Raw genomic sequence first — 20,710 nt, 5'->3', positions numbered from 1 at the left:
AATTTTATCATAGGCCCTATAGAGAGAAACGCAAATATTTCATCTATACATTATAGAACACATCTCCCTCTTCTTATGGATAAAATGTGTCCAATCCTACAACTGGGTATTTTTTAAAAAAGATGCAATAGTTTTACTGGTAATTTCGTAACAGTCATTCATTCTATATGTATAAAAGTACTGTGGCAGATTCAGCAAGGACACCACATTTAACCACTCAAATCTCCAATATCCTTCACTGCTTTGAATTACAGATTAAAAAATGATTCGTAAAGATCCTGGAAAATTAGGACACTATAGTTTTTTTTAATCTTACATTTTATAGAAAGGAGAAGACATTCTATAATGAATATTTCTCATTATCTACTTTCTCTCAATTTGCCCCAATTATAATCTTCAAGCAGTGTCCTCCAATTGGGAACCATTCCTTTAGATCAGAAAAATTGCACAAGTCACTCTGCTATTTGGGAAATGAGAATGAAAACCAAGGAATTCCAGGCCAGAGTTTGCTAACAGCAGCTGATGGGAAACCACTCAAATCTAGAATTCAAGGTAAGGTGATTGAAATTACAAGGAACAATTAATCAGACAGGACCAGCAAGGATTTGAAATAGTCCACCATCTCCAACCTGAAGAGGTTGCTTGAAGAGGTCATTCTAAAGTAGTGAAAGGTTAATGTCTATGGGCACAGTACATCTTGTATAGAAAGTGAGGACTGCAGATGCTGGAGATTAGAGTCAAGAGTGTGGTGCTGGAAAAGCAAGCAGGTCAGGCAGCATCCGAGGAGCAGGATCATGTTTCAGGCATAATCAAGGACTGATGCCCGAAACATCGACTCTCCTGCTCCTCAGATGCTGCCTGACCTGCTGAGCTTTTTCAGCAACACACTCTCAACACTGTACATCGTGCAGACATTTGATAAAGTTCCCCAGAAGAGACTGACCTAATATTGAAGCTCATGGAATTGAAGTTCATTTCTGGACCTGGTTGAGACAGCAGCCACAGAATAGGAGGAATGGACGCATGTGATGATTGGAAGGAAGCTGAGGGGGGGGGAGATCCAGGGAAAGGGGGAGGACCCAGGGGTCCCATGGGAGAGTTGGGGTGATCCTGGGTGAGTGGGGGGGGGGAGGGGTAGGGGGAGGAGGTTGGGGAAGGGCTGAGACACTTCCTGCTGGGACTGTGGTTGTGGTCTCAATGTGATCTGAATGAGTTTGGTGATGGGCTAGAGGACCACGTCCTGGCAGCAGGTTGACAATGGCACAAGGATAGGAAGCACTGGAAGCAGAGAGAGAATCGTAAACTCATCCACTTTGAAGCTAAAATGAAAAAAAATTCTCAAAACGATGGACAGCTGAAAACAATGAGGAAGAGAGAGAGTTAGTGATCCAGGTGCATAAATCATTAAAATATTATGAGCAGACAAAGAAAATATTGAAACAGATGATTGAAATGCTGACTTTTATACCTTGAGATCAGAATACAAGGGTTAGATGTCACGCTACTGCTGTTCAGAGCCCAGCTCTGGGTTTGGAATAAATGGAGTGCACGTTTACCAGAATATTACTGTGTACTGAAGGAATGTGTTTGCTGCTGTCATCTTTTTAGACCATACCAGTTGCAAGTCTGAAAGGTGTAGATAAAATGTTACAATGGAGGCCTACCTTCTCAGTTACTGACGTGAAAGAATTCTCTGATATCATTTCACAGAAAACCAGAAAACTCTTGTCTCAACGAAGATAGCTTACTAACAGCATATTACTGAGCCCAATGTAGTTTAAAGAAATCACAATGGATGCATGAAATCTTCATTTTGAGACATTTGTGCAAATTATTTTAGTGAGGGCGACACAGCAGGTAGTAAATGAGAGAGCATGTGCAGGAGGATTATATTCTGAGACCTGCCTGTCTCTGGTGCATTCAGCAGCCAGAATATCCTTGGAAACAAGAGGGGGCCAAGGGGAAAGGTGCAAAGAGCCAATACAGAGAGTGAGGTGTCCATGTAACAGCTAGAAACACTCTACAATGCAATCTCACAAACTGTGAGCTTAACGTAATGGGGTGTGGGGGTCAAGGTGCGAGCAGCTGGAAATAAGCACAGTGTTTATCAGCAACTACAGTGCAGTGCCAGGTAACTGCACAAAAGGGACAGACTGCAATCCAATGGGATGTCACTTGCTGATGCATCATAGCCATGTATAAGAAGCCAGTGAAGAGCAAGAACTGGGGGGGGGGGGGTAACGAAAAGAACAGAGCTAGCACATGACAAACAGTGACAGACTGCTGAGCAGGAGGCTGTGATCAAAAACTGCAATCCAGACTCTGGAATGTTAATCTGAATGGAAGCAATTCGAGCAATCCCAATGAGGAGGCAACATTTAAATACTGTGAATTGGCTCATTACTACATCCCCTGTACTGTTATCTACTTTTTAAAGTTGAAACTCAAATCCTGAAACAGCCCTGAGGAGACTCTCTGGGACAGAGTCAGTACACTCCTCTAACGTAAGCAGCAGTTGCTGCTAATCTGAGACTGAAGGGAAAACCAAACAAGCAGCAGGGACCAGACAGAAAAATAACAGCAAGGAGAGGGTTTCAGTCACACCACCTCCCCACACCCCAAGACGGCAAAACCCCACAAGTTTCAAACCCCTTCCAACCCTTGCAGATACTGATTGTGAGACAAATGGGTTACCCACAGTGTTAAAGTGCACCTTGGTGTCTGGTTCTGTCAGGATATTGCCATGAGCTGTTTAAAACAGCACTTCTCAAGGTCAGCAGACCCATGCTCCGTACCAGACCCTGACATTCCAGCTCTATATTCCCCCCAGTCAGTGAAATAAACAGTGAAACTGCAGCTTAGCAAACTTGATACTGGAAACCCACAACCATTTCTACAACATTACAGCTCAACTTGAACAAACACAGAGAATAATTGGGAGACAGGGGCAAAGGGGTTGGGGAAGAGACCCAGGAGCAAGATGGAACAATCCTGCATAGAGTGAGCACTGGTTGAGGGCACTGTTAGTTTCGGTGGAGTCCATTGTATAAATTGCTGTTTTCCCTCTGCTTTCAGAGTTCTGAATACTCTCCAAATACAGACTCATTGAATGTAATGCTCTTACCAACAGCAGAAACATATGCATTTTAAAAATTTAAATTAAAATAGACAATTCAAAGCAAACCCCCTTCCCACAAGATCTGGGTGTAGTTGGCAGGCACCTCCCTGTTTACTGGCCCAGAGTGTTAGCCTCCTGCCCAGAGCCAGTGGTTTCAGTGAACGGTGGGTGCCCGCTGTCAGAGAAACTATGGGCATGCTCAAGAAATAAATCCTTTAAAACACTCAGCTCCTTGCTGAGCAGCTTGATCTTTGCTTCCAGTCGCTCGTTCTCCTCCTTCAGCTCATTGACTCGCTGCTGCGTGTCCTGAGCTTTCTGCTTGCTCTTTAACCGGCTCTTCCTCACAGCCATGTTGTTGCGTTCCCGGCGCTGTCGGTACTCTTCGCTCTCCTTGTTGTAGCTCACACTCTTCTTGCTCTGCTTGCTAGGTGCCATGGCCTTGCCAGCCCCCGAGGGGCTGACTGGAGGGAGCTGCGGAACTTGCTGCACACTGCTGCCGTTACTGCCCTGGAGTGGCACTCTGCTCACTCCATTCTGAGCCACGTTCTCTTTGGGATGAGTGGAAATGACAGGCCGTGCACTCATTTGGGTCAACAGTCCCTTTGATGACGTGGCCTCTCTTCACGTTGGGTTTCCAAGGTCGCTGGAGTAAGTGATTCACAGCAGGTCGACAAAACCTAGAATCAAAAGCAGGATATAAGTAACATCACAGAAACTGACAAAACTCCAAACGGATTTGAATTTCTAGAACACGTCCCACTTTTACTGATAATGTTTATAGTTTTTGCCATTCAAAAGCTTTGCAATCTTTTATTTAATTACTGTTACTATGAAATTGCTGTCATTTGGGAATGGCACGTGCCTGAGCCGGGGATGCTCGGGGCGGGTGCACACCCCAGCTGGGGATGCTCGGGCAGGGTGGGTGGGGCGGGGGTAGGTTGATAGCAATAATAGAGACAGAGATAGAATCATCTCAATTTCAATCCCACGTGTTTTGTAAGGGAATGATCTCTGTCCAAGGTTCTGTCTCGTGCTGGAGGATGCTGGGATTATCTAACTCAACTCAAGAAAAGCTCATCAACCAAAACGTTACCACCATTTTTCTCTTCACAAATAAACTGATTGCAGCTCTAGTGATTCAGAAACACAGTTGATGGTTACAGCAGATTGGGTGAAGACCAATTACAACTGGGGAAGCTTTGCACTGTGTCCACTTGTTGGCCAATGGACAGGAATATGAACGAGCACTGTCTTACTGAGCACAGCTGTGTTTTCAAACTGATTTCAGAACATGCTGGAGGAACCTGGGAATACAGTGAAGGCATGCACACATCAATAGATGATGGGAACGAGGGTCAATCGACAGGAAGAACAGGACTGCTTCTTAGCGAAACAGTGTTCCCAATTTGTAATAAATCAGCGAAACTTTAACAATTCTTTCTAACATTTCCCCACGTCTCCTGCACAAAAGCTTAATCTGTGTCCCCTGACGTACCATTTGCTATAGTATAACAGCAATTCCTCATCTCTCTCAACTGAACTTGTTATAATCTCGTAAAGAAAATACTTGCTACTTAACCTGTGCAATGATGTTATGACTCATCCCTGGAGCAGGTGGGATTTGAACTCTGGTCTACTGCGTCTCAAGAATCCGGTTTCCTTCATCAAATCCCACTTTAACCTCCTGTGCTGCATGGAGAATAACCCCAGCTTCTCCAACTGAACCCGCTCACTAAAACCCCTCAGCCCTGGATCCATTCAGATAAATCTCCACTGCACCCTCCCAAACAGCCTCGCATCTTTCTGAAAGTGTAGTGACCTGAACTCGGTGCAATATCCCAACTCGGACCTAACCAAACTTATATAAAGATGCACCAAAATGACCCTACTTTTGTACCCAACATTTCTACTTCTGAATACTTCAAGATCCCACTTGCTTTGCTAACCATCTCCATTACATCCTGCCACCTTCAAAGATCAGTCAAGGTCTGGGCTGTGTGGAAGACACAAAGAAAAACATCAGCGCAGAAAGTGCAGAATTGTTAAAGACTCAGCAAGTTTACTAATGTATTCAGGGATCTCCTCCCCAATCCAGGTTCTGGACAAGAGCTTCTGTTGTATCAAACACAGGGTATAAATCAGAGAAGATTTAAATCAAAACAATTATTTACGTAAAAGACGAGACGGATCAAGGGTCAGCTGAATCTTCGGTGGAAGTCACACCAGCCACTAACCAAACGCTATTCTGAAGAACACACCCACCAGGGAGCACATCACAGAAGGAACACACATTAAAGGGACATCCTGGAGGGCACATCCAGCAAGGGCACACTGGCAGAACTCGGGAAAATGCAATCACTTGATGGGGTTATGCTATAGGGAGAGGTGATGATATGTAGGCAGACTGTGGAAAGATGTAACAGACCGAGTTGTTGCAGTGGGTGATTTGACTATTGACTATTGTCCTTAGTGCCAGGGACCTAGACAGGGCTGAATCCAGCAGGGTTTATTGTAATAATTTGTAGATGGTCCAACTCCAGAAGGGGTCATACCAGGCTTTATATTGGGGAAGGAGCCTGGCCAGGTGATTAAAGTTTCAGTGGGGGAGCATTTTGGAAACAGTGATCATAATTCTGTAAGTTTTAAGATGGTTCTCAATAAGAAGAAGACTGGTCCCTGGGGGAAGGTTAATTACAACAGTATTAGGCAGGAACTGGAGATGGGGGTGGGGTGGCAGTTTGAAGGTAAATTCACATCTGACACTTGGGAGTCTTTCAAAGACCAGGTGATCAGAGTTCAGGACTAGGATGTTCCTGTGAGGATGAAAGATAAGGATGGCAAGATTTGGGAATCCTGGACGACTTCATTTTTCTTTTTGACTAAAGTTCAATAAGGTTTAGGAGACTGAAATCAGACAGGCATTTGAGGAAAATAAATACAGCAGGAAAGAAGTTAGATAAAGAATTAGGAGGGCTAATGGAGCTAAATCGGGACAAGTGGAAGGTAATGCGTTTTGGGAGATCAAATGTAAGTGGGAAATATCCAGGTCATTCTGGTATAACACATGTTCTGTCAACACAAATTCACTATAATACGGTTGACAAATTGTGGACACAGTTTGTATAACGCCAACTTTCTCCTGAACAAGTAAAGCGATTTTCTACAGTGATCTTCTACAGCGCGAGGTTGCAGAGCAATGTAACCATCACATTATCGCAGAACACACTGTACAGGAAATGGTAGAACCCTTAGGAAGCACAGATATACAGAGAGATCTTGGGGTGCAACTCCATAGCTCCCTTAAAATGGCAACACAAGTGGGTAAGGTGGTAAAGAAGGCATGTTTGTCATCACCAGACAGGGCACGGAGCATAAAAGTTGACACGTCACACTGCAGCTACATAAAACTTTAGTTCAGCTAGATTTAGAATGTTAGGTGCAGTTCTGGTCACCACGCTATAGAAATGATGTGGAGACTTTAGACAGCATGCAAACGATTTCCCAGGGTGTGGCCAGTATTAGCTATAAGGAGAGGTTGGACAAACGCAGAGTGTTTTCACAGTGTGAAAACAGAGGCTGAGGAGCAACCTGATAGTAGTGTACAAGATAGAGGCATGGATAGGCTGGATGGTCAGAGTCTTTTACCCACTCCCAGAGTGGAATGGGAGGGTGGGGTACCATTGGTTTACACTGAGAAGGAGGAAATTTAAAGGACATATGCAAGGCAAGTTTTCCTTTTATACAGAGGGTGGTAGGTACCTGGAACGTGCTGCCAGTGGAGGTTTTAAAAGCAGAGAGGATAGTAATGTTTAAGAGGCATTTAAACAGACATGAACAGGCAGGGGGGAGAGAGAGAGATATGGACCATATGGAGGCAGATTGGATTAGTTTAGAATAACATCACAGTTGGTATAGTAATAACAACAACAAAAAAGTTAGTCAATTGTCACTCTCCCAGCTAGATGTTTAACCAGGCAGCAGTGCCAGAACCAGTGATTCCAACATCTTTCCACAATGAAAGATCACTGTGCCAGGTCCTGCTTTCAATGACTGCAGACTGGGGCTGAGTTACCTGCCACACTCACACCAGTGTCCTGTACCACTGAGAGAGGGACAGCAAACAAGGCATTTTCCAAACTATGGCAACAGCCTCAGAGTTTGTACTGCTTTTCAATATCTGGGAAGGAATATCTGCAATAAATCAAAACAACTCATTCCAAACCAGAGACTGGGAGTGACATCCAGCAATAAAGCAGGTCTCAACAAGAAGCAGATAGTTACAGTGAGGAGGAGGACGACGAATTACTAAATTAGAAAAACAACCAGGAACAAACCCTCCTTCAAATTTACCCTGCTTCCTCATTCTCCTGCCAAGTTTTTTCCTGCTCTGCTGCAAACGCCAAGTTACAATTGGGGCACCAATCATGCCCAGAGGGGTGCAACTCCACGCTGGGCAGTCATTGCCCATTGGCCTCAGTTATGGAGGAGAATATCCTATAGCTGACTTGGTTTGTGGGAGACTGGCTGGGGTGGCTTTGGAAAAATAGGAGCAACTTCACAGCTGGTTCGCCACATATCACTGGATGATTAGTGCACAAACTCTTGGTGAACCCAATTTTGCTAAGGCAATGGACAGTCACCAACTCTTGTCCAAACCCCCCCCCCCAGGTTTGAACTTGGGATCCAGCTGCGTCTTCATGTAAAAGATTGTGCGTTCTTGTTCTATTTGAGCTTCTCACTGCAAACTCCAGGCTGGCATTTCCCAGGGCCCAGTCACTGAGGCAGCTCCACACTGTCTAGAGTGGCCATTGAAAGCAGAATTAATGTGTTGGGTCCAGTGACCCTTCTTCAGAACTGAACCAGTTCTGAGGAAGGGTCACTCCACCCGAAATGTCAACGCTGCTTTCTCTTCACAGATAATGCCAGACCTGCTGGGTTTTGTGCCAGAATTTGCTCCCCTGTATCCAGGCCAATATTTATCCCTTTACAAACACAAAACAATAAAACATAAGACCATTAGACTTTGCAGAAGTAGGCACCTGGCTGATTGGGTTTGCCCTACTATTCAATCATGGCTGATAGGTTTCTCAATGCCACTCTCCTGCCTTCGCCCTGTAACCCTTGATTCCCTTCCTAAACAAGAACCTGTCGGTCTTAAATGCACAATGAATTGACCTCCACAGCCCTCTACAGCAATGAGGTCCACAAATGAACCACCTTCTGGTTGAAGAAATTACTCATTTCAGTTCTAAAGGGTGGTCCCTGTGCTCGCAGGTGCTCATCTCTCCTACTAGGGAAAGCATCATCTCCACATTCACTCGATCTAGGCCTCTTCATTTTCTGTAAGTATCAATAAGAATCCTGAAGAAGGGCTTATGCCCGAAACGTCGATTCTCCTGTTCCCTGGATGCTGCCTGACCTGCTGCGCTTTTCCAGCAACACATTTCCAGCTCTGATCTCCAGCATCTGCAGACCTCACTTTCTCCTCAATAAGAATCCTCCTCATCCTCTCAACCACTCCTTATAAGACAAGCCCTCCATTCCCAAGATCAATCTTGCAAACCTTGCCTTGAACACCATGGGCTCTTATCTTATTCAGCAGCCTCCTACGTGGCACCTTGTCAAAGGCCTTTTGGAAATCCAAATGGATAATGTCCACTGGCTCTCCTTTATCTATCTTGATCATTACATCTCAAAGAATTCTAACAGATTTGTCAGGCATGACCTCCCCTTGACGAATCCATGCTGACTCAGCCCTATTTTACCATGCACTTCCAAGAACACTGTAATTAATAGACTCTAAGATTTTATCAATGACCAAGGTCAGGCTAACCAACATGCCTCTTGCCCTTCTTTAGCAGCCATTTTCCAGTCCTCTGGGACCCTCGTGACTCCAGTGACTCCTGAATGGTTGTCATTAATCCCATCGCTGTTTGGAGGTTGTTGGCTACATTTCATACAATCCAACAGAACTGACATATCAAGAACATCTAGTGGACTGTCTCAGGGGTCGGTGTTGGGCCTATTACCATTTATCGATATCAGTGATGTGGATGAGAATGTACAAAGCATGATTAACAAGTTTGCTGATGACACTAAAAGAGAGGGTATCGTGGACAGTAAGGAAGGTTATCAGAAATTGCAGCAGGACTTTGATCAGCTGGGGAAGTGGGCCGAGAAATGGCAAATGGAGTTTAATATAGATAAGTGTGAGCTCTTGCATTTAGGAAAACCAAATCAAGACAGGAGTTTCATGGTGAGTGGTAGGGCCTTGAGGAGTGTAGTGGAACAGAGGGACCTTGGGGCTCAGGTGCACCGTTCTCTGAAAGTGGAGTCCCAGGTAGACAGGGCAGTGAAGGAAGCTTTTGGCACACTGGCTTTCATCAGTCAGGGCACTGTGTATAGAGGTTGGGAAGTTATGTTGCAGTTGTACAGGACGTTGGTGAGGCCACACTAAGACTACTGTGTTCAGTTTTGGTCACCTTGCTATAGGAAGGATGTTATTAAACTGGAAAGAGTGCAGAGGCATTTACAAGGATGTTGCATGGACTCATTGGTCTGAGTTATAGGGAGAGGTTGGACAAGCTAGGAGATTTTTCTTTAGAGCATAGGAGACTGAAAGGGGATCTTATAGAGATGTAGAAGATCATGAGAGGCATGGATAGGGTGAATGTACTCAGTCTTTTTTCCAAGATTGGGGAATCAAGGACTAGAAGGCATCAGGTTAAGGTTAGAGGGAAAGAATAAAAGGGAACTTGGGCAACTTTTTTTAAACAGAAAGGGTGGTACACATATGGAATGAGCTAGGGGAAATTCCTGATGAAAAGCTGATGCTCGAAATGTCGACTCTCCTGCTCTTAGATGCTGCTGACTGGCTGTACCTTTCCAGCACCACATGTTTTGATTCTGATATGAAATGAGCTGCCAGTGGAAGTGATTGAGGTGGGTACATTAACAATATTTAAAACGGATTTGTACAAATACATGGATAGCAAAGGATTAGAAGGATAAGGGCTAAGTGCAGGGAAATGGGGTTAGTGTGGATGGACATTAGACCATAAGACATAGGAGTGGAAGTAAGGCCATTCGGCCCATCGAGTCCACTCCGCCATTCAATCATGGCTGATGCGCATTTCAGCTCCACTTACCAGCGTTCTCCCCGTAGCCCTTAATTCCTCTAGACAACAAGAATCTATCAATCTCGGCCTTGAAGACATTTAGCGGTCCGGCTTCCACTGCACTCCGTGGCAAATCTCAGTATCCTCAGCCGTTCCTCATATGTTAGACCTGTCATTCCAGGGATCATCCGTGTGAATCTCCGCTGGACACGTTCCAGTGCCAGTATGTCCTTCCTGAGGTGTGGGGACCAAAACTGGACACAGTACTCCAAATGGGGCCTAACCAGAGCTTTATAAAGTCTTAGTAGTACATCTCTGTTTTTATATTCCAACCCTCTTGAGACAACATTGCATTCGCTTTCTTAATCACGGGCTCAACCTGCATGTTTACCTTTAGAGAATCCTGGACTAGCACTCCCAGATCCCTTTGTGGTTTGGCTTTATTAATTTTCTCACCATTTAGAGAGTAGTCTATGCTTTTATTCTTTTTGCCAAAGTGCAAGACCTCGCACTTGCTCACGTTAAATTCCATCAGCCATTTCCTGGACCACTCTCCCAACCTGTCTAGTTCCTCAGTACTACCTGCCTGTCCACCTAACTTTGTATCATCGGCAAACTTCGCTAGAATGGCCCCGGTTCCCTCATCCAAATCATTAATATATATTGCGAACAGCTGTGGCCCCAGCACCGACCCCTGCGGGACACCGCTCGTCACCGGTTGCCATTCTGAAAAAGAACCTTTTATCCCAATTCTCTGCCTTCTGTTAGACAGCCAATCCTCAATCCATCCCAGCAGCTCACCTCGAACACCATGGGCCCTCACCTTGCTCAGCAGCCTCCCGTGTGGCACCTTATCAAAGGCCTTTTGAAAGTCTGGATAGACCACATCCACTGGGTTTCCCCAATCTAACCTACTTGTTACCTCTTCAAAAAATTCCAACAGGTTTGTCAGGCATGACCTCCCTTTACTAAATCCATGTTGACCATTGGTCAGCATAGACCACTTTGGACTAAACAGTCTGTCTCTGTGCTGTAGGACTCTGACTCGATCTCAGCTATAAACCCTCTCTAGGACAACCTGGTGTTGAGCAAGGTGCTAGAGAAATGTGTGTATCCTAACGTCCAAATAGAATAGGTCATGGTGATCAGTGTTGTGAAGACACCATTTACACTGTGTTAGTCTTATTCCCTTATATTAATGCTGCTCTGCCTGCCAGGTTTCAAGTTCACCACCTACATTAATTTCCAGCCTGTGTAACCGTGTGATGTCGAAATCAACACTCCAGCTTGTTCCTTCCCGGGACCTCAAACTGCTCCTCTCCCTCAGGCAACCGTCCCCTCCCACCGTCTAGAAGCTGCAAAACCTCAAGCTTGGCGCCACCTCATCAACTTCTCCCCATTTCTATCAATCACTTTACCTTCAACTCTTGTCAATCTCAGTGCTGCAGTGTCAGCCTCAACCTGATCAGCACAAACCAATCAAAACCCTGTACTGGGTAAGATATAGGGCTTTCCTGATGAAGGGCTTTTGCCCGAAACGCCAACTGTCCTGCTCCTTGGATGCTGCCTGACCGGCTGCGCTTTTCCAGCAGCACACTCTTGACCCTGATCTCCAGCATCTGCAGTCCTTTCTCCTGGGTGAAATAGAGACTGGTACAGCAAAGTTTCAAAGCACAAGCGCCAGCCAGAACCAGTCCATGTCAGCAGCCACCCCTAAACATCATGTTGCTGACTGGAACTTCATCGTCTGGCTCCTTCAGCTCCCTAAAACCTGGCCACTTCCCTACCAAGACGCTACTTTGAGTGTGCCATGCTGACCAAGCAATCTGCCCTCGCGATTCTGGGCAGGACTGAAAGGAACAGGGTGGTCATTATGGGGGACTTTAACTTCCCTAACATTGACTGGAAATGCAGTAACTCTAGTACGTCAGATAGATCAGTCTTTGTCCAATGTGTACAGGAGGGTTTCCTGACACGGTATGTTGAAAGACCAACAAGAGGGGAGGCCATACTGGGTCTGGGTCTCTATAATGAACCAGGCTAGGTGTTGATTTAGTGGTAGGTGAGCACTTTAGAGAGAGTGACCATAATTTGGTTATGTTCAGTTTAGCGATGGAATGGCATAGGTACACGCCACAAGGCAAGAGCCATAGATGGTGGAAGGGCAATTATAATGTGATTAGGCAAGACTTAGAAGGCATAGAATGGGGCAGCAGGGGATAAAATGCAGGGGATGGGGACAATGGAAATGTGGAGCTGGTTTAAGGAACAGATATTGCGTGTCCTTGATAGGTGTGTCCCTGTCAGGCAGGGAGGAAGTGATAAGGTAAGGGAACCGTGGGTTCACTACAGAAATTGTACCTCTTGTAAAGCAGAAGAGGGAGGCTTACGTGACATTGAGGCAAGATGGTTCAGCTGAGGCGATGGAGAGCTGGGACGGATTTAAAGAGAGAGTTAAGAGGAGCAAGGAGGGGACATGAGCAGTCTTTATTCTACTGCTAAAGGAGAATCCTAAAGCTTTCTATAGGTATGGGAGGAATAAGGTAGGAATAGGGCCAGTCAAAGACAGAAGTGAGAAGTTGTGTGTGGACCTTGTTGAGATTGGAGAGGTGCTAAACAAATATTTCTCATCCACTTTCACTCAGGAGAAGGAGAATACTGTAGAGGAGAAGACTGAGATTTGGGCTATTAGACTTCACAGGATTGAGGTTAGTAAGGAAGGGGTGTTATCAATTCTAGAAGGTGTGAAAGTAGATAAGTTCCCTGTGCCAGATGGGATTTAACCGAGGATTCTCTGGGGGGAAGCTAGGGAGGAGATGGTGGAGCCTTAGGCCTTGATCTTTGAGTCGTCATTGTCTACAGGTTTATAAGCATGTAGCAAGCAACAATTTGATTTCAGACAGTCAACATGGTTTCGTCAAGGGCAGGTCATGTCTCACAAACCCCTGGAGTTTTTTGAGAAGGTGAGCAAGCATGTAAATGAGGCTAGGGCAGTTGACGTGGTGCACATGGACTTCAGTAAGGCCTTCGATAAGGTTCCACATGGTAGGCTGTTAGAGAAAATGCAGAGACATGGAATTGAGGGTGATTTAGCAGTCTGGATTAGAAACTGGCTTTCTAGAAGAAGGCAGCGAATGGTGGTTGATGGAAAATATTCAGCCTGGAGTCCGGTTACTAGTGGAAAGTTGCCACCCAGGTTGATAGTGCTGTTAAGAAGGCACATGATGCGTTAGGTTTCATTGGTAGAGGGACTGAGTTCCGAAACCGCAATATCATGTTGCAACTATACAAAAGGCTGGTGCAGCCACACTTGGAATATTGTGTACAGTTCAGGTCACCCCATTACAGGAAGGATGTGGAAGCATTGGAAAAGGTGCAGAGGAGATTTACCAGGATGTTGCCTGGTCTGGAGGGAAGGTCTTATGAGGAAAAGCTGAGGGACTGGGGTCTGTTCTCATTGGAGAGAAGGCGGCTAAGAGGGGATTTGATAGAGACATACAAGATGATCAGGGGATTAGATAGGGTAGACAGTGAGAGTCTTTTTCCTAGGATGCTGACGTCAGCGTATACGAGGGGGCACAACTACAAATTGAGGGGTGATAGATTTAAGACAGATGTCAGAGGTAGGTTCTTTACGCAGAGAGTGGTAAGGGTGTGGAATGCCCGACCTGCCAATGTAGTTAACTCAGCCACATTAGGGAGATTGAAACAAATCCTTGGATAAGCACATGGATGATGATGGGATAGTGTCGAGGGATGGGCTTAGATTAGTTCACAGGTGGGTGCAACACTGAGGGCCAAAGGACCTGTTCTGCGCTGTATTGTTCTATGTTCTGCAAGTGGCTCAAAGAATAAATACCTTTTTCTTGTGGTAATGTTCAAGCACCTATGAATGTTTAATGAGATTCAAGGCATTCTATTATATAACTGGGAAGATTAAAAACATCTTAAGAGAAACAATATTTCAGTTTGAGAGTACATTTCCCAATTGGAAAGCAGTAATGCAGCTTCGGCAGTGCCTCAGCCCCAGACCAGGGTAAATGCACAGTGCAATGGAGGCTGGCAAGTCCATACAATAAGTACTGCACCACGCTGCGCTACTGTATTTTATGACAATCCCTGGTGTAACCTCTTACTGTGCATGGATTTGAATTCCAAGGATGAGAATTTTACAAATGAGCACAGCACTGCACATGCCTTGAGATTGCTTTTAAACTGGCATTTTTTTAAATGGAGTTTTTAAATCTCTACAGCCCCCGCATTTAAAACAAATAGTTATTCTTGCAATGACAGGTTGTTACTGCTTGAAAAGGGAAAGCAACTTGCATTCGCATTGTCCCTTGAATAGGGTAAATCACCCTAAAGCTTTTTCACAGACAATCAGACAACTATTTGACAAAGCTTCCCAAGGACAGTAATGAGATAAATGAGTAGTTAATCTGTTTTTAGTGAAGAAGAATTGAAGGGTAGATATTGGTCAAACAGCTGGGATAATCCCAGCTTCATTTTCAAAATTAGAATGGAAACTCCCAATGTTCACCAAGGTGCCAGACGGAGCCTCATTATCTGTCACACCCAGAACTGGTTTGCTTCCTGGTGTCACTCTTGTCAGGCATCTCACCATCGTTGTGCTCACTGGAAAGATGTTGGTTTTTAATCTGTGAACATGGTAGAATTCTCAGCAATCTTTCTCTGTTATAGGAAACTACACAACAACCACCACCCTCAAAAAGCCAACAGTCGCAAATAAAAACTCAAAACGTTCCTGCTTTCAGCGCCTACCTGAACTTGGCCATGTTAGAGACAAGTTGTCAGGGTCTGAATGTTTCACTGCATTCTCAACAGCATCAACTTATTTTAATTTACTCCTGATTGCAATGCATTACAACACCAGCTTATATATACACTTCCTGTCAACAGCTCAGTTGGCTGGCTTGCAATACAGATTCCTGCAATGCCTCAGATTATCATGAAGTTCCCACCATCTTAACCTTGTCCCTCACCCAAGGTGTGGTGACCCTCAGATTAATGAAGTTGTGATGAGAAAGCAATACAGTCATACAGAATGGACTATACAGGCATAGGTATCTATACAGAATGGACTATACAGGCATAGATATCTTGAGCAGAGAAGGCAGCCCTCTAGGTCTCTGGTGACCTCATTTACTTGCACCAATACAAGGCAGGGCAATCTTTTTCTAGGGATTTATATACAACAGGCACACTAGAAATAGATAAAAATGTAAAATATAAAGATTAGATGACACATTCAGTCTGCTTTTCAACTATTCTTGTGGATATAATTGATGCTGGCTTGCGGTGTTGGTGGATATTAAATGTATATTACTCCAATTCCCTTGCGAGTTGCCATCTGAACAGAAGAACATAAAAGGGGACAGGAGTAAACCAATTGGCACACTGAGCTTCTCCATCACTTTCCCAGACCTTTATCACTGATTCCCAGATCCCTAAACCCTGTCTATCTTGGCCTTGAACATATTTAATAATAGCCCATCCAGAAGCCTCTGGGGTAGAGAGTTCCATAGATTGGCAAAAGCTTTCAGGAGAATTTCTCCTTATCTCAGCCCATTATCTGGAGCCTGTTTTCCTCCCTATCCCCCAATTAGAGATTCCCTGGGCCATGGAATAGAACTAAATACTGTTAATGTGAGAAAGCTCTCTCACTCCTGCTCTTATACCAGAAGGAAAAGCATTAATGAAGCAGCTGGAGCAAGTTGGGTTGAGAACACTGTTCACATACCCTCAGAAACTGCTGTCCCTTGGGTGAAAGGGTAATAGAAACAGTCAGAAGTGCAAAGTGGGATTCGGCTGAATGGCTACTTGTCAGTTGGTACGTACGTGATGGACTGACTGGCCTCTTGTTGTGCTGCTAATTTCTACAATGCCAGACTGCCCACAGCCCAATCACTACTCCTGTAGCCAGTGCAGGCAGGGAGCTCCTTTGTACCTGATCTCAGACAGCGCCTCAGTGTGAGACACAGTTACTGTCCCCTCCTCACCCCAGGCCATCTTCCCAAAGTGAGAAAGGTACTTTCAGAGTTTCCTGACTAGCAACTCCTTCCAGCACTGATAATGGGGAAGAGTTGACTGGGTACAGTTGGAGTGTTCCTACCTCTGATCCAGCTTCAAGTCCTGCCTGGCCTGTATCATATCACATCCAAATAGATCGATTGCCGAGGTATGTTTTACATTCTTTCAATCTTCCACAGATGCTAATACCAATACTGATTTTTTTTAGATTAGATTACTTGCAGTGTGGACACAGGCCCTTCGGCCCAACAAGTCCACACCGACCCGCCGAAGCGCAACCCACACAGACCCATTCCCCTACATTTACCCCTGCCCCTAACACTATGGGTAATTTAGCTTGGTCAATTCACCTGACCTGCACATTTTTGGAATGTGGGAGGAAACCGGAGCACCCAGAGGAAACCCACACAGACACGGGGAGAATGTGCAAACTCCACACAGACAGTCGCCTGAGGCGGGAATTGAACCCGGGTCTCTGGCGCTGTGAGGCAGCAGTGCTAACCACTGTGCCACTGTGCTACCCACATTTCTAATGGTTTGGAAATGGGAACAGTTTAGATTGGTTCTATCACCAGCAGAATGTCCACCACTGAGGCCAATGCATTCACAGCTACTTCCTCATGGTGACAGTGAGTCAGTGTGGCTGGGCACTGACATCTCCAATCTGTTATGTATAGAAATCTCAAACTGACTAGTCAGCTGAGAAAGCTGCACCCACCACTTCACTATCGTGTAACAGCTTTAAAAACACTCTCTAGACAGCCCACAATTGCAATGGATAGGATGGAGAATGACACGGCAGGGGAGGTTAATAAAATTCACTGGCAATGTACAAACATATTGTAGCTCCACAACTCTGTACCAGAGAAACTCCAGGGACAACATGGACAAACAATTTCTCCGTCGCCCCATGTCCCAGAATGGGCGAGTCCCATTTGCTATTGTTGGAATGTTTTATAATATCTTGATAGTTTGACAGGATTAGACATTTTCTTAGCTAGATTAATGATGCTCTGAAGAAAACCACAAGACGTAGGATAGAAGCAGTCAGCTCAGCTCACTGAGACTGCTCCACCATTCAGCCGACATTACCACGAGACCTGGATTCCAATTCCAACATGGAAATTAAATTTAAATAAAAATCCGTAATTAAAGAGTCTAATGATGAATCCATTGCTTTTTCCCTGACAATCAGGGTCACTAATGTCCTTTAGGGCAGTAATCTGCTGTCCTTCCCTGGTCTGGCCTACATGTGACTCCAGACCCACACCAATGTGGTTGACTCTGAACTGCCCTCTGGGGCAATTAGGGATGGGTAATAAATGCTGGCCTGGTCAGTGACACCCGCATCGCATAAATGAATAAAAACATTCTTTCAATCAGATCTTTACCAAAAACAAAGTGCTGCAAAAATTCACTTTTTTTTGGCAGCTTTTTCGGTTCTGATTGTGAGCTTCTGCACTTCTTGTGCTTTTTGTTCAATAAAATTAAGAGACATTCCCCAATTCCATTTTTTGGTCTTTTCCCCCATAGCCCTCAATTCCCTCACTGATTAAAAATGTGTCCATCCCAGCCTCAGACATAGGTAATGACCCAGCCTCAACAGCCGTTTGCAGCAAAGGATCCTACCGATTCATCACCTCCTCAAACAAGACAGTCCTCAGCTCTGTCGAGGCAAACCCTGCTTCTGTGATTGTGTCCTCTGATCCCAAACACCCCACAAGGAACGCATGGAGATTACTCTGAGACATTAGACCCGACAGAGCGCGACAGACAGAGAGAGCGTGACAGAGAGACAGAGCACGACAGACACAGAGCGAGAGCGTGACAGAGAGAGAAAGAGGGCGACAGAGAGAGAGAGAGCAGAGAGAGAGAAAGAGCCCGACAGAGAGAGAGAAAGAGCCCGACAGAGAGAGAGAAAGAGCCCGACAGAGAGAGAGAAAGAGCCCGACAGAGAGAGAGAAAGAGCCCGACAGAGAGAGAGAAAGAGCCCGACAGAGAGAGAGAAAGAGCCCGACAGAGAGAGAGAAAGAGCCCGACAGAGAGAGAGAAAGAGCCCGACAGAGAGAGAGAAAGAGCCCGACAGAGAGAGAGAAAGAGCCCGACAGAGAGAGAGAAAGAGCCCGACAGAGAGAGAGAAAGAGCCCGACAGAGAGAGAGAAAGAGCCCGACAGAGAGAGAGAAAGAGCCCGACAGAGAGAGAGAAAGAGCCCGACAGAGAGAGAGAAAGAGCCCGACAGAGAGAGAGAAAGAGCCCGACAGAGAGAGAGAAAGAGCCCGACAGAGAGAGAGAAAGAGCCCGACAGAGAGAGAGAAAGAGCCCGACAGAGAGAGAGAAAGAGCCCGACAGAGAGAGAGAAAGAGCCCGACAGAGAGAGAGAAAGAGCCCGACAGAGAGAGAGAAAGAGCCCGACAGAGAGAGAGAAAGAGCCCGACAGAGAGAGAGAAAGAGCCCGACAGAGAGAGAGAAAGAGCCCGACAGAGAGAGAGAAAGAGCCCGACAGAGAGAGAGAAAGAGCCCGACAGAGAGAGAGAAAGAGCCCGACAGAGAGAGAGAAAGAGCCCGACAGAGAGAGAGAAAGAGCCCGACAGAGAGAGAGAAAGAGCCCGACAGAGAGAGAGAAAGAGCCCGACAGAGAGAGAGAAAGAGCCCGACAGAGAGAGAGAAAGAGCCCGACAGAGAGAGAGAAAGAGCCCGACAGAGAGAGAGAAAGAGCCCGACAGAGAGAGAGAAAGAGCCCGACAGAGAGAGAGAAAGAGCCCGACAGAGAGAGAGAAAGAGCCCGACAGAGAGAGAGAAAGAGCCCGACAGAGAGAGAGAAAGAGCCCGACAGAGAGAGAGAAAGAGCCCGACAGAGAGAGAGAAAGAGCCCGACAGAGAGAGAGAAAGAGCCCGACAGAGAGAGAGAAAGAGCCCGACAGAGAGAGAGAAAGAGCCCGACAGAGAGAGAGAAAGAGCCCGACAGAGAGAGAGAAAGAGCCCGACAGAGAGAGAGAAAGAGCCCGACAGAGAGAGAGAAAGAGCCCGACAGAGAGAGAGAAAGAGCCCGACAGAGAGAGAGAAAGAGCCCGACAGAGAGAGAGAAAGAGCCCGACAGAGAGAGAGAAAGAGCCCGACAGAGAGAGAGAAAGAGCCCGACAGAGAGAGAGAAAGAGCCCGACAGAGAGAGAGAAAGAGCCCGACAGAGAGAGAGAAAGAGCCCGACAGAGAGAGAGAAAGAGCCCGACAGAGAGAGAGAAAGAGCCCGACAGAGAGAGAGAAAGAGCCCGACAGAGAGAGAGAAAGAGCCCGACAGAGAGAGAGAAAGAGCCCGACAGAGAGAGAGAAAGAGCCCGACAGAGAGAGAGAAAGAGCCCGACAGAGAGAGAGAAAGAGCCCGACAGAGAGAGAGAAAGAGCCCGACAGAGAGAGAGAAAGAGCCCGACAGAGAGAGAGAAAGAGCCCGACAGAGAGAGAGAAAGAGCCCGACAGAGAGAGAGAAAGAGCCCGACAGAGAGAGAGAAAGAGCCCGACAGAGAGAGAGAAAGAGCCCGACAGAGAGAGAGAAAGAGCCCGACAGAGAGAGAGAAAGAGCCCGACAGAGAGAGAGAAAGAGCCCGACAGAGAGAGAGAAAGAGCCCGACAGAGAGAGAGAAAGAGCCCGACAGAGAGAGAGAAAGAGCCCGACAGAGAGAGAGAAAGAGCCCGACAGAGAGAGAGAAAGAGCCCGACAGAGAGAGAGAAAGAGCCCGACAGAGAGAGAGAAAGAGCCCGACAGAGAGAGAGAAAGAGCCCGACAGAGAGAGAGAAAGAGCCCGACAGAGAGAGAGAAAGAGCCCGACAGAGAGAGAGAAAGAGCCCGACAGAGAGAGAGAAAGAGCCCGACAGAGAGAGAGAAAGAGCCCGACAGAGAGAGAGAAAGAGCCCGACAGAGAGAGAGAAAGAGCCCGACAGAGAGAGAGAAAGAGCCCGACAGAGAGAGAGAAAGAGCCCGACAGAGAGAGAGAAAGAGCCCGACAGAGAGAGAGAAAGAGCCCGACAGAGAGAGAGAAAGAGCCCGACAGAGAGAGAGAAAGAGCCCGACAGAGAGAGAGAAAGAGCCCGACAGAGAGAGAGAAAGAGCCCGACAGAGAGAGAGAAAGAGCCCGACAGAGAGAGAGAAAGAGCCCGACAGAGAGAGAGAAAGAGCCCGACAGAGAGAGAGAAAGAGCCCGACAGAGAGAGAGAAAGAGCCCGACAGAGAGAGAGAAAGAGCCCGACAGAGAGAGAGAAAGAGCCCGACAGAGAGAGAGAAAGAGCCCGACAGAGAGAGAGAAAGAGCCCGACAGAGAGAGAGAAAGAGCCCGACAGAGAGAGAGAAAGAGCCCGACAGAGAGAGAGAAAGAGCCCGACAGAGAGAGAGAAAGAGCCCGACAGAGAGAGAGAAAGAGCCCGACAGAGAGA

The 20,710-nt window shown here is 46.3% G+C and overlaps 2 protein-coding genes across 5 annotated transcripts in view; both read right to left on the bottom strand.

Annotated features, from left to right (window-relative positions):
• Window positions 1-860: 860 nt before the first annotated feature.
• Window positions 861-20,710, bottom strand: part of cebpg (CCAAT enhancer binding protein gamma) — a 36,451-nt gene continuing 16,601 nt past the window's right edge. For 2 of the 4 annotated variants that reach the window (XM_043706499.1, XM_043706502.1), the window contains exon 2: window positions 861-3,795. In XM_043706499.1, the coding sequence (XP_043562434.1) occupies window positions 3,230-3,703 (474 nt within the window). In that variant the 5' untranslated portion in view covers window positions 3,704-3,795 and the 3' untranslated portion in view covers window positions 861-3,229. Of the gene's footprint in view, window positions 3,796-4,697; window positions 5,361-17,916; window positions 18,054-20,710 lie in introns of those variants that run through there. The other 2 variants (XM_043706501.1, XM_043706500.1) reach the window with 2 other exon arrangements.
• The window catches only part of gpatch1 (G patch domain containing 1), an 81,809-nt gene continuing 64,807 nt past the window's right edge, over window positions 3,709-20,710 (bottom strand). The window contains exon 13 of the mRNA XM_043707501.1: window positions 3,709-3,795. Within this exon, the coding sequence (XP_043563436.1) occupies window positions 3,709-3,795 (87 nt within the window). The remainder of the gene's footprint in view (window positions 3,796-20,710) is intronic.

The sequence above is a fragment of the Chiloscyllium plagiosum genome, chromosome 17 (assembly GCF_004010195.1).
Source record: "Chiloscyllium plagiosum isolate BGI_BamShark_2017 chromosome 17, ASM401019v2, whole genome shotgun sequence".
NCBI lineage: Eukaryota > Metazoa > Chordata > Chondrichthyes > Orectolobiformes > Hemiscylliidae > Chiloscyllium > Chiloscyllium plagiosum.
Note: the sequence above shows the minus strand (reverse complement) of the source record. Positions and strands in the feature narration are given on the sequence as shown.